Source organism: Chiloscyllium punctatum, chromosome 22, assembly GCF_047496795.1.
Source record: "Chiloscyllium punctatum isolate Juve2018m chromosome 22, sChiPun1.3, whole genome shotgun sequence".
Lineage (NCBI taxonomy): Eukaryota > Metazoa > Chordata > Chondrichthyes > Orectolobiformes > Hemiscylliidae > Chiloscyllium > Chiloscyllium punctatum.
The window spans coordinates 13240521-13253967 of record NC_092760.1 but is presented as its reverse complement, the minus strand read 5'-3'; the positions used below and the strand labels follow the sequence as shown (position 1 = coordinate 13253967).

Here is a 13447-nt window from a genome sequence, read left to right as displayed (position 1 = left end):
TGCATAGCTTTGAGCAAGATGCAAATACCAGGACATATGAATTAAGTCAGAAGTCACACGACGCCAGGTTATAGTCCAGCAGCTTTATTTGAAATCATAAATTTTCAGAGTGCTGCTCCTTCATCAGGTGACCTGCTCCATCAATGACCTTCCCTCCATCATAAGGTCAGAAGAGGGGCTGTTCACCAATAATAGAACAACATTTAGTACCATTTCTTACTTTTCCTTTAAGTTACTTCTTAAAACCTGCCTCATTGACTGAGTTTTTGATCCTCTGAATTAATTCTGCTGTTAAGTACCTTGGTAGTGTTTATTAGGGCCATATAAATGCACAATTTTGTTGAAAAATAAGACATATATGCAACTTTGCACCTATTTACCCATTTACATTCATAAACAAACTGGATTTGCAGTAAGGTACTTTGGAAAGTCCCACATTGTCAGAAGTGGTATATAGTTGCAAGTCTTTTGCTCTTTATATCTTATGTATGAATGAGTGTGGCAGTGCTGTGTTACCGTTCACTCAGGGAGTTTAGATCACTGTACCTATATGCACTTTTACTTGCTATGTGACGATAGTGTGTCAGACATGCTTTCCATCACATGGTTGACCAGGATGTCTCCCGCTGTTGTCACCTGCCATCGATGTATATTGGAGGAATCTTCAGGTTGATCCTCAATTTCATTATGAAACATCCTCTTTGGCCAACAAGTGCTGGAGTGGGACTTAACACCTAGGCTGAGAGGCAGGAACATTGCACAGCAAGACTGATTCTGAGAGGGAGGGCTAACATTACAGATCTACAAATTCAAGTGATGAGAGTGGTGTTTGGACTCTGACTGTGTCACCAGTTCTGGCTCCTTCAGCAAACCGAATAAGAGAGGGGATGGATGAGGCATTAAAATAACATCAGCTTCTAGTTTCTTGTTTGAGTAGCAGGAATATTCAGTCACTTGTCCTTGTTTCCAGGTTACTACACAGACAGCATTTGGGTCGGATCACAGGTTGGGGAAACCTGCAGGAAACCTTTGTCAATACAGCAACCAGTTTGCCTGAGGTACTGCAGGTGATCCAGCTTCCCATCATCTCACAACAACACTGTACATTATCCACTTCTATTCAGGTTACAAAGAACATGTTCTGTGCCGGTGAGTCAATGCATCATTGAAGCAGCATCTCTGTAGGGGAATAGGTACTGGTGTTGGTTAGAACATGATCTTTTCAAAACTGACAGGGATTGAATCAACCCTTTTTCTTGCAGCCCTTGGAATGTTGGAAAATTCCTAAATAAGGGCAGTTTGGTAGCAGGCTCACAACAGTGGCTTATAAGTAATTAAATAATTCAAATGGTAAATAATAACAAAATAAACAAAACCACTCTTGCTGAAATGTCTTTTGATCCATGGTCTCGGAATATAGGTGATGCTAACAAGACTGTATTCATTGTCTAGTTTGAGTTGCCCTTTGAAGCTGGCATTGGGTTTTCCCCTTGAATCAGTGATGCCCCCAAGATGATGGTATTGCCATAATGATGTTGAGTGGGGAATTCCAGAACAATGAGATGTGTTCTGCTCAGGCAAGTGCAAGAATTGAAGGTGGATGTTTCTCAGGAGTTTGTTGCTGTGAAATTTGGTTCGGGTCCTGGGTGGTGCCATCAAATTGACATCAGGAGTTAACTACAAAGCATCTTGCAGATTATATATACTGTAGCTCCCCCCTACAACCCGTACCCACTTTGGATGCATTCCGAGACCAACTACGGAAGCCTGAAACCGCAGATAGGAGCGAACTCAGTCATTTCAATGGGATGCCTTCGTGGCATCCTCCTGCTCCCTGGTGCTCCCTGGAACGTTCCCTATAATATATTCGGTTGCAGTAAACCGTGAGTAACTGAAACCACGATCTGCCTGTACAGCAGCCACAGTGCACCAGCAACGGTGGGAGTGGATATCATAAAATGAAATAGTCCGTCTTGTTCATAGAAGGAAAATGACAGGTACTTTATTTATATTTTTGTGACTGGCTTTACAGCAATATTAGTTGAGGCTGATCCACAGATTCAGTGTGAGCCTGGTGCTGTTCATAGAATCCCTACAGTGAGGAAACAGGCCATTTGGCCCAACAAGTACACAGTGAAGAGAATCCCACCCAGACCCATTCCCCTTGACTAATGTACCTAACCTACACATACCTAAACACTATGAGCAAGTTAGATGGTCAATTGGACTGAGAGGAAAGCCACGCAGACTCAAGGAGAATGTGCAAGCTCCACACAGACAGTTTCCTGACGCTGGAATCGAACCCAGGTCCCAGGCACTGTAAGGTAGCAGCACTAGCCACTGAGCCACCATGCTGCCTGGGTTCATTGGTTGTATCTATGTCCAGTCACTGCTTCTAATCTAATGCTCAATTAATGAATACAAAATGTTATTTGGGAATGAGGGCATGAAACAAATGAACCATTATATTCTTGGAATAAATGCAATGAAATAAAGATGTTACAAAATATAATTCCTTAATCTCAGTTCTCCTACCTCTGAATTAGGTCAATTAGTAAGATAGTGGTTAAAGAAGTATTTCTGTAACAGAAAGTGCTGTTAGGAAATGTAATTTTTAGAAGGAATGCTAATGATGGGAGGAGTAAAGACACAAATAATGTGTGAAAGCATGAATTAGTGCGATAGGAAGCGAGGGTGAAGAGTAATGAGGGAGATGTGAAGATGAGAAGTGATGGACTGCAGAGTGAAGATCAGAAATGAAAATTAGGAATGATGATGTGAGAAAACCAGATCTCATAAGATGAAGAGAAGTGAATAGTAAAGATGGTAGAATGGAGAAATTAGGAAAGAGTGTTGAAAATAATGTGCAATACACTAATATTATCAAAGATTAAAGTTCCCCATTTCAGTACTCAATTGAAGTTTATATCTCTCTAAACTCCTTGCAAATTTGTTCTTCCATGTTCTTCCCAATAAATGGTGATCTATATAGGACATGATTTGGAAATGCTGGTGTTGAACTGGGGTGTACAAAGTTAAAAATCACACAACACCAGGTTATAGTCCAACAGGTTTAATTGGAAGCACACTAGCTTTCGGAGTGACGCTCCTTCATCAGGTGATAGTGGAGGGCTCGATCGTAACACAGAATATATAGCAAAAATTTACAGTGCGTGATGTAACTGAAATTATACATTGAAAAATTGATTGTCTGTTAAGCCTTTCATCTGTTAGAATACAGTGATAGTTTCACTTCTTTCATGTGTAAATCACAAAACCTTTTTTTTAAAGTTGCATTCTCGGGTTAGCTGTTAATAATGGTGATAGCTAGACAATATGTTTACCTTCAACATATTGTCTAGCTATCACCATTGTTAACAGCTAACCCGAGAATGCAACTTTAAAAAAAAGGTTTTGTGATTTACACATGAAAGAAGTGAAACTATCACTGTATTCTAACAGATGAAAGGCTTAACAGACAATCAATTTTTCAATTTATAATTTCAGTTACATCACGCACTGTAAATTTTTGCTATATATTCTGTGTTACGATCGAGCCCTCCACTATCACCTGATGAAGGAGCGTCACTCCGAAAGCTAGTGCGCTTCTAATTAAACCTGTTGGACTATAACCTGGTGTTGTGTGATTTTTAACTATATAAAACATAGAACATTACAGCACAGTACAGGCCTTTCATCCCTCGATGTTGCACCGCCTGTGAAACCATTCTGAAACCCAGCTAACCTGCACTATTCCATTTTCATCCATATGTTTATCCAGTGACCATTTAAATGCCCTTAAAGTTGGTGAGCCTACTACTATTGCAGGCAGGGCATTCCACGCCCCTACTACTCTCTAAGTAAAGAAACTACCTCTGACATCTCTCGTATATCTATCACCCCTCAATTTAAAGCTATCTCCCCTCTTGCTAGCCATCATCATCTGAGGAAAAAGGCTTTCACTGTCTACCCTATATGACCCTCTGATTATCTTATATGTCTCAATTAAGTAATCTCTCAACCTCCTTCTCTCTAATGAAAACAGCCTCAAGTCCCTCAGCCCTTCCTCGTAAGACCTTACTTCCATACCAGGCAACATCCTCGTAACTCTCCTCTGAACCCTTTCCAAAGCTTCCACATCCTTTCTATAAAACGGTGACTAGAACTATACACAATACTCCAATTGTGGCCACACCAGAGTTTTGTACAACTGCAGCATGATCTCATGGCTCCAAAACATAAACTCTCTACCAATAAAAGCTAACACACCATATGCCTTCTTAACAACCCTATCAACCTGCATATGGTCACAGAGATATCTCTGCTCATCTACACTACCAAGAATCTTACCATTCGCCCAGGACTCTGCATTCCTGTTACTCCATCCAAAGTGAATCAGCTCACACTTTTCTGCATTAAACTCCATTTGCCACCTCTCAACCCAGCTCTACAGCTTATCTATGTCATTCTGTAACCTGCAACATCCTTTGGCACTATCCACAACTCCACCGACCTTTGTGTTATCTGCAAATTTACTAACCCATCTTTCTAAGCCTTCATCCAGGTCATTTATAAAAATGACAAATAGCAGGGACCCCAAAACAGATTATTGCGGTACACCACTAGTACTCCAGGATGAACATTTCCCATCAACCACCACCCTCTGTCTTCTTTCAGCTAGCCAATTCCTGATCCAAACTGCTAAATCACTCTCAATCCCATGCCTCTGTATTTTGTACAATCGCCTACTGTGGAGAACCTTATCAAACCCCTTACTGGAATCCATATATACCACATCAACCGCTTTACCCTCATCCACCTGTTTGGTCACCTTCTCAAAGAATTCAATAAGGTTTGTGAGGCACAACTTACAAAAGCGTGTTGACGATCCATAATCAACTTACTCCTTTCTAGATGATTATAAATCCTATCTCTTATAACCTTTTCCAATACTTTGACCACAACCAAAGTAAGGCTCACTGGTCTATAATTACCAGGGTTGTCTCTACCCCCCTTCTTGAACAAGGGGACAAAACTTGCTATCCTCCAATCATCTGTAGACAATGATGACATAAAGATCAAAGCCAAAGGCTCTGCAATCTCCTTCCTGGCTTCCCAGAGAATCCTAAGATTCCCTTCCAGCCCTGGGGAATTATCTATTTTCTCACTTTCCAGGATTGCTAACACCTCCTCCTTGTGAACCTCAATCCTGTATCTCAGTATTGTTCTCAATAACATTACCTTTTTCCAGTGTGAATACTAATGAAAAATATTCATTTAGTGCCTCACCTATCTCCTCAGACTCTAGGCACAACTTCCCACTACTGTCTTTCATTGGCCCTAATCTTACTCTCGTCATTCTTTTATTCCTGATATACCTGTAGAAAGCTTTAGGATTTTCCTTGATCCTATCTTCCAATGACTTCTCACGTCTCTTCATGTCTCTTCTTGGCTCTCTCTATAGTTCTTTCCGGGCTAACTTGTAATGCGCAAGCATCAGAACTGAGCCTTCACATCTCATCCTAACATAAGCCTTCTTCCTCTTGACAGGCGATTCAACTTCTTTAGTAAATCACAGCTGCCCTGTTCAACCACTTCCTCCCTGCCTGACAGGTACATACTTCTCAAGGATATGCAGCAGCTGTTCCTTGAATAAGCTCCACATTTCAATTGTGCCCATTCTGTACAGTTTGCTTCCCCATCCTATGCATCCTAAATCTTGCCTAATCGCATCATAATTGCTTTCCTCCAGATATAACTCTTAAATAATGCACTGAGCAATGTAATTATGACATTCTTATTCCTTAGCTCTAGCCAAATTACTCCAGTTCAAAGTTTAGGAGAAGATTTGTAGCTCGGGTGCTCGTTGTTGTGGTTCTGTTCGCCGAGCTGGGAATTTGTCTTGCAAATGTTTCGTTCCCTGTCTAGGTGACATCCTCAGTGCTTGGGACCCTCCTGTGAAGCGCTTCTGTGCTGTTTCCTCCGGCATTTATTGTGGCCTGTCTCTGCCGCTTCTGGTTGTCAGTTCGAGCTGTCCGCTGTAGTGGCCAGTATATTAGGTCCAGGTCGATGTGTTTGTTGATAGAGTCTATGGATGAGTGCCATGCCTCTAGGAATTCCCTGGCTGTTCTCTGTTTGGCTTGCCCTATAATGGTAGCGTTGTCCCAGTCGAATTCATGTTGCTTGTCGTCTGTGTGTGTGGCTACTAAGGATAGCTGGTCGTGTCGTTTCATGGCTAGTTGGTGTTCATGTATACGGATCGTTAGCTGTCTTCCTGTTTGTCCTATGTAGTGTTTTGTGCAGTCCTTGCATGGGATTTTGTACACTACATTAGGTTTGCTCATGTTGGGTATCGGGTCCTTTGTTCTGGTGAGTTGTCTGAGCGTGGCTGTTGGTTTGTGTGCTGTTATGAGTCCTAGTGGTCGTAGTAGTCTGGCTGTCAGTTCAGAAATACTCCTGAGGTATGGTAGTGTGGCTAGTCCTTTGGGTTGCGGCATGTCCTCGTTCCGTTGTCTCTCCCTTAGGCATCTGTTGATGAAATTGCGAGGGTATCCGTTTTTGGCGAATACTTTGTATAGGTATTCCTCTTCCTCTTTTTGTAGTTCTGGTGTGTTGCAGTGTGTTGTGGCCCTTTTGAATAGTGTCTTGATGCAACTTCGTTTGTGTGTGTTGGGGTGGTTGTTTTCATAGTTTTCACAGCCACGCTCAGACAACAACTCACCAGAACAAAGGACCTGATACCCAACATGAGCAAAACCAATGTAGTGTACAAAATCCCATGCAAGAACTGCACAAAACACTACATCGGACAAACAGGAAGACAGTTAACGATCCGTATACACGAACACCAACTAGCCACGAAACGATACGACCAGCTATCCTTAGTAGCCACACACACAGACGACAAGCAACATGAATTCGACTGGGACAACACTACCATTATAGGGCAAGCCAAACAGAGAACAGCCAGGGAATTCCTAGAGGCATGGCACTCATCCATAGACTCTATCAACAAACACATCGACCTGGACCCAATATACCGGCCACCACAGCGGACAGCTCGAACTGACAACCGGAAGCGGCAGAGACAGGCCACTATTAATACCGGAGGAAACAACACAGAAGCGCTTCACAGGAGGTTCCCAAGCACTGAGGATGTCACCTAGACAGGGGACGAAACGTTTGCAAGACAAATTCCCAGCTCGGCGAACAGAACCACAACAAATTACTCCAGTCCTTAAACCCTCTGAAACATCCTCTTCAGTGTTGCAATACTCTTCTATCTCAGTGCTAGTGCCTAACATTCTGCCCTGGTTTCCGCACTCCTGCTGAGCTGATTTAAACTCTTTACAACCGCACAAGCAGACTGGCCTAGCTTAGTTCAGATGCAACACATCTAGCTAATACACGTGCCACCTCCCTCAGAGCAACTACTGGTGTCCCATGAATCTAAAGCCCTGCCCTCCTGCAACATCGTTCCAGCCATGTGTTCACCTCTTTTATTTTCCTAGCTCTGTACTCACTTTTATGAGGCATTGGAGGTCCTGCTCGCCAATTTTCTACTTGGCTAAATGAATTCTGATTGCAGGACTGCACCCCACTACCTCGCTATGTAATTAATATGAATGTGGACCACAAACCCCCGACTGTCTACCCCGCTTCAGAAGAATGTCCTATTCTGTGCCATCCCTACAACTACTACCGGTGACACAACAATCCCCCATCCTGGAGTGATATTTGACAGCTGCAGAAAAACCGCTCTGTTCTTCTGATAAAAGAATCCTGGGCAGTAAATGCTGGCCTAGCCAGTAATCTCAGGTCGCATGAGAGAATTTCTAAAAAAAATACTGCCTGTCTCCACATATAGCTCTCAGAATGTGCTTTCCATACAGTTCTCTGCCTCACAAATGCTTCTTAATGATTCGAGCTGCAGCCCAGAGTCTGGAGGTATTCCTGTGTTGTTGGTGACGAATGGGCTTATCAAAGTCACAAGACGTGTAACTCCCCAAAGCCACAGAATTCTACTTGGTTGAGCTGTCCTGGCATGCCTTAATCATGAATCCTTAAATGACTTTTCTTACTTTAATGTTAGTTACTTCTGTTTACTTTAACTTTGGTCTGATACCATTACGTACCTGTAAGCTGAAGATTAGTCTGTTCTTTGCTCTTAGGGAGAGAATGGAGTTTCTCCTTTTCCAAGTGAATATGTGACAATGCTGCTCCTTTAACAAGGTTATACTGCCCATGGGTTATTTTTCCAGAGGGATTGTAAAGGCAGAGGTTCCGGTATTACTGGAAATATCTACTTGAGAAAGATTTTAAGTGCTTTTTTTTTAAAGCAATTGTACAATGAAAGGAGAGTGGCCAGATCTCCCAGTTCAGGGTTTGGTTTTAGCAAGCTGTTTATTTGCCATTGCTGGTCATGTCTAGGGACCCAGAGAAGCAGTTCCATGCTGATCCTGTTTCTCTCTGACAAGTCTCCTGTAAGAACCTGTGTTTGATTTTACCTTTGAGCCAAGGGGGTGTTTATGGGGATTGTTGCAAGGATTTAAGACAGCATCATTAAGTTGTGATGAGTTGAATGGATTTTCAGATTGGTTGTTGTTCTAAATTCAGTTCGCTTTAGTTTGTGGCTCATTCAGTAGTCTATACATAAATTCTGTTTTATTTAAAACTGAATAGCTGGACCAGCTGCATCACTCCTGGAATATCCACTTTACACCTGATTAAAACAACGAGAAAAGTTAGGATCTAGTCTACCTTCTTGAAATGTTTTGATGTAGTCTGACCTGGTCCATAGCAAATATCATTATCCATCCTAAATTAATAAAAACAGACCTTCTTTTGAAGGTAACATATAAGGATCAGAGTGTTTTTCAGTCATTTTGTTCGCATTGTTTAGAAATGAATGTGGCTTGCATAACAATTGGGATGGATTCAGTGAGATTCCAAGTCAGAAAAGAACAACTGAAGAAAAACAAAAGAAGGCATAGGTATATTGTGCATTTAGTTTGTAGTTTGATTGCTTCCTTTAAAATGTTTTCTTTTTTGTCTGTGTTAGGTTTCCCTCCAGAAGCTAACCAACGTGGAGATGCCTGTGAGGGAGACAGCGGGGGCCCCTTTGTGATGAAGGTTAGTTTTACGTTATTTCTAATTTCTTCAAATTTTGCAGGCATATTGTAACTTGTTTGTGTTGGCATGTTCCAAGTAACCTAAAAGGGTCGATGAATATGCTGAGACTGAACTTACTTTGTTCTATGTTTCATAAACCTGTTCACGTCTGTCCATACTGTGGCCAAATACGATAATGAAGGCAGCACTGGTGATGTGTTGCTGCTGCAAAATGTGGGAGCTGCTGGGCACCAATGTGATCCAGAGCGAATACATCTTTACTAAGTGTTTGCAACTCATGGAACTTTAAATCTAAGTTCAGGAACTGAAATCCAAGCTGTAGATATTGAGCTACATCAGGGAAGGAGAAAGTTACTTGAATATTTTGTTCCAGAAGGCAGTCATGTCTGTCAGTCAAAGATGATCTGTGATCCCAGACAGGTGGATGTAACTTAAGGTGAAGCAGGTATAGGGAGCCAGGGTTCAAATTGAGGCTCCGTAGCCCTTGCAATTATCAGTTACAAGGGTCGTCCAAGCTGTGCAGACAAGACCGGGGACTCTCTGGAGGATGGGCAAACCTACCACAACGCCCTAGTACAGGGAGCCATTCAAGTGGGGGGATATTAATAGGAATATAGTAGTGGTTGGGGCAGGAGAATTAGGGAGATACTATTCTCTACAACTATAAGTGCCAGAGTTAAGGACATTTTCTCAGGGCTGGAGACTAACTTGGAGATGGAGGGGAGGGAACCAGTGGTTATTGTTCATGTTCTTACTAACAATATTCATAGGATTAGAAAAGAGGGTTTACTAAAAGAGTTTGAACAGTTAGGAGCTAAATTAAAAAGCAGGATCTCTAAGGTAATAATCTCAGGATTACGATCTGAGCCACAGATATATTGGCATAGGGTAAATAGAATCAAGCAGTTAAATGAGTGGCTCTAAGATTGGTGTGGGAAGAATGGGTTCCAGTTTGTGGGGTAAAGGCACTAGTACTGAGATAGAAGAGAGCTATTCTAATGGGATGGGCTTCACTTGAGCCATGTTGGGATCTGTGTCGTGGTGAATCAAATAATTAGGGCTGTCGAAAGGGCTTTTAATTAGTTAGAGGGGAATTGGAGATTTGAGAGAGGGGAAATGTAAGCTTACAAAACAAGAGAAAATGGCATCAGTACAGGGCAGCTAACTGATAACAATACACTTTGTACGCATACATAGAAAACAGCAGTAAATTGGATCAAAAAGGGGAAAATGGTAAAAAAGCTAAATTAAATGGCTCTTGAATTTGGAGTAGTATTCAGAATATGGGTACAAGAAGATAAAAGCTGGGAAGTAAATATTCAGAAGTATGTGTTTGAAAGGACAGGCAGGATGGGAAGGGGGTGGGTTGCTTTGTTAGTACAAGATGGAACAAGTATGATAGCAAGAAATGATCTGCAATCAAAAAATGTAGAAGTCATACGAGAGGAAGTAAGAAATAAAAAGAGAAAGAAGACACTTAGGAGCATCCTTAAACACCCAACAGCAACTGTATGTTTGGTTAGCAATAAATCAGAAGATAATGAGGGCATGTTACAAGGACAGCACATTAATCATGGTAATTTTAATCTTCATGTAAATTGGGATAGTCAAGATTAACAGAGGGAGCCATGAGGAAGAATTCGTAGAGTGTTCGGGACAGTTTTCGAGAAAAATATTTGGTGGATCCAAACAGGGATCAGGCAATTTTAGATCTGGTAGTGTGTAATGAGGTAAAAACAATGATTCCTGTATTCCTGATGAAGGGCTTTTGCCCGAAATATTGATTTTACTGCTCGTCGGATGCTGCCTGAACTGCTGTGCTCTTCCAGCACCACTAATCCAGAATGTGTAATGAGGCAGATTTAATAAATTTTGTTCGGGTAAAATATTTCCTCGGGGCAGTGACTATAACATGGTAGAATTTAGCATTCAGGGGAAGACATTGGGTGAGAAACATTGGTGCTAAATTTAAATGTGGATAATTACATAAGAATAAGGGCAATGCTGGCTGGAGTGAACTGGGAAAGACAATTTAACAACAAAGAAGGTTGAGGAATAAAGGTTGAGGAATAAAGGCAGATATCTAAGAAAATATTACATGGCTCACAGCAAATATATCCCAGTAAGGATGAAAGATCTGAGGAAGGGAATAAGCCAACCAAGTTAAGGACACCACCAGAAGCAAACAATGTGGCAAAATTTAGTGGTAAACCAGAGGATTGAGAAAATTTTAAATAGACAACCAAATAAAAAGAAAATAACTGTTGAGGGTAAATTTGCAAGAGAGACTGCAAGAATGCATTTAAATATATAAAAAGAAAGAGGCCAAAATTAATATAGGCCCCTTAGGAAATGAAGCTGGAGAAATAATAATAGGAAACTAGCAAATGACAGAGGAACTGAATAAATGCTTTGCAAGAGTCTTCACCGTAGAAGACATTAATAGCACTCCAAAATTAGTAAATATTAACAGGCAGAGGAAGGCAAGGAAATAAATAACTGTCCTCGAGAACAAAAGTTAGGGAAACTAATGGGACTGATAAGTCTCCTGGACTTGATGTGATGTATCCTAGGTATTAAAATATGCAGAGAGTAGCAATCATCCAGGAATCTCTAAATTTTGGATAAGTCCCAAAAGATTAGAAAATTACCAATTTCACACTTTTATTTAGAAAGAGAAGGAGACAATAAGCAGATAACTGTAGACCTGTCAGCTTAATGTTTGTTATTGGGAAAATGTTAGCATCTGTTATAAAGGATTTGGGATCAGAACTCCGTTGACTGACTGAAAGGTTGGTGATGCAGAGTGATGCCTACAATGCAAGTTTAATTCCATCACTAGTTGAAATCCTGCCTTCTCAACCTTGCGCCTTACCTGAGGTGTGATCACCCTCAAATTAAACTGAGCATCAGTCATATCTGTCTCTAATGAGAGAGGAGCCCTGTAGGATTAAGGCAACTTTACCTTATTGTAAAGAATGCAATAGCAAAGCATTTAGAAATATGTAATGTGATCAAGCAGAATTAGTAGTACTTCATGAAGGGGAAATGAGGCCTGACAAATTTATTAGAATATTTTTTGAGGAGATAACAACCCACAACAAGCAATGGATGCAATTTTTGATAACTTAGGATAACATTAGGATAATTAATAAGGTAAGAGTTCTGGTTTTTGAGGTAGTATTTTAGCATAGATAGAGGATTGGCTAACTGGTAGAAGAGTTGGAATAAGGGGGCCATTTTCAGGGTGGCAACCCATAAGTAATGGAGTGTCACAGGGATCAGTGCTGAAGTCAGAATTATTTACAACGCAATTACAATTACAATGACTGGGATAAGGGGAAGTGAATGTACTATATTTAATTTTTAATGGCCATAGGATAAAGGAAGTGAATGTACTAGAACTTTAATTTTTAATGGCCAGAGAAAAGGCATGAAAGTGAAGTTGAGGATAATCAGGTCTGTCATTATCTCATTGAATGGTGGAACAGTCTTGATAAGCAGAATGGTCTATTTCTGCTCCAATGTCTTACGGTTTTATGGTCGACCATTCATTCCACACACAGATTTTTAGTTTCCCAAGAGGATGCTTAAATATTTCCTACCTTCCTATTTTCATGTGTCTTTTCCTTAAAACACCCTCGCGTTTCAAAGACATTGGTTTTCTCAGGCATCCCCATTCATATGATGTTTTATGACAAGGATTCTAATCTTTAAGGCTTAAGATACAGACCAGGATTAACAGCAACATTGATGGAGCCTTAGGGAGTAGATCAACTGGCCTGCAGCTGTGAATTTATCAGTCGAGCACCATACAGCAGTATTGGTGATGGGATCACACGAGATGTATCTCAGTCTTTCCAAAAGCTACCATAGTTTATTGTCTATTTGAGGCAATACGCTCTTATTCTCTTGTGGATCTCAGTGGATCTTCTAATTTAAAATCTCCTGCATAAAACCATTATTTTGTGGCTCATTGACTCCTTGCTTCCTTAGAATGCACCCTAAGAGAAACAGGATGGATGTGGAAACTATCAATGGGACCTTTGGAGAAGATTTATATTGGTGCTGGTCTGGAGATGGTGACATTGTAGTAATGTTGCTAGCCCAATATTCCAGAGCCCCAGGTTAATCTTCTGGGGACATGGGTTCAAATCTCACCAAGACCTGGGGAGGTGATCTGTCGATGATTAATCCAGAAACCCAGAATAATGTTCTGGGGACCTGGGTTCAAAGTCCTCCATGGCAGATGGTGGAATTTGAATTCAATTTTTAAAAATCTGGAATTAAGAGTCAGCTGATGACAATGAAACCA

General features: G+C 41.0%; 1 protein-coding gene across 1 annotated transcript in view; it reads left to right on the top strand.

The window, feature by feature from the left end:
* Positions 1-13447, top strand: part of f2 (coagulation factor II (thrombin)) — a 116447-nt gene that overhangs the window by 97940 nt on the left and 5060 nt on the right. The window contains exons 20-21 of the mRNA XM_072591813.1: positions 971-1149; positions 9062-9132. Coding sequence (XP_072447914.1) covers positions 971-1149; positions 9062-9132 — 250 coding nt within the window. The remainder of the gene's footprint in view (positions 1-970; positions 1150-9061; positions 9133-13447) is intronic.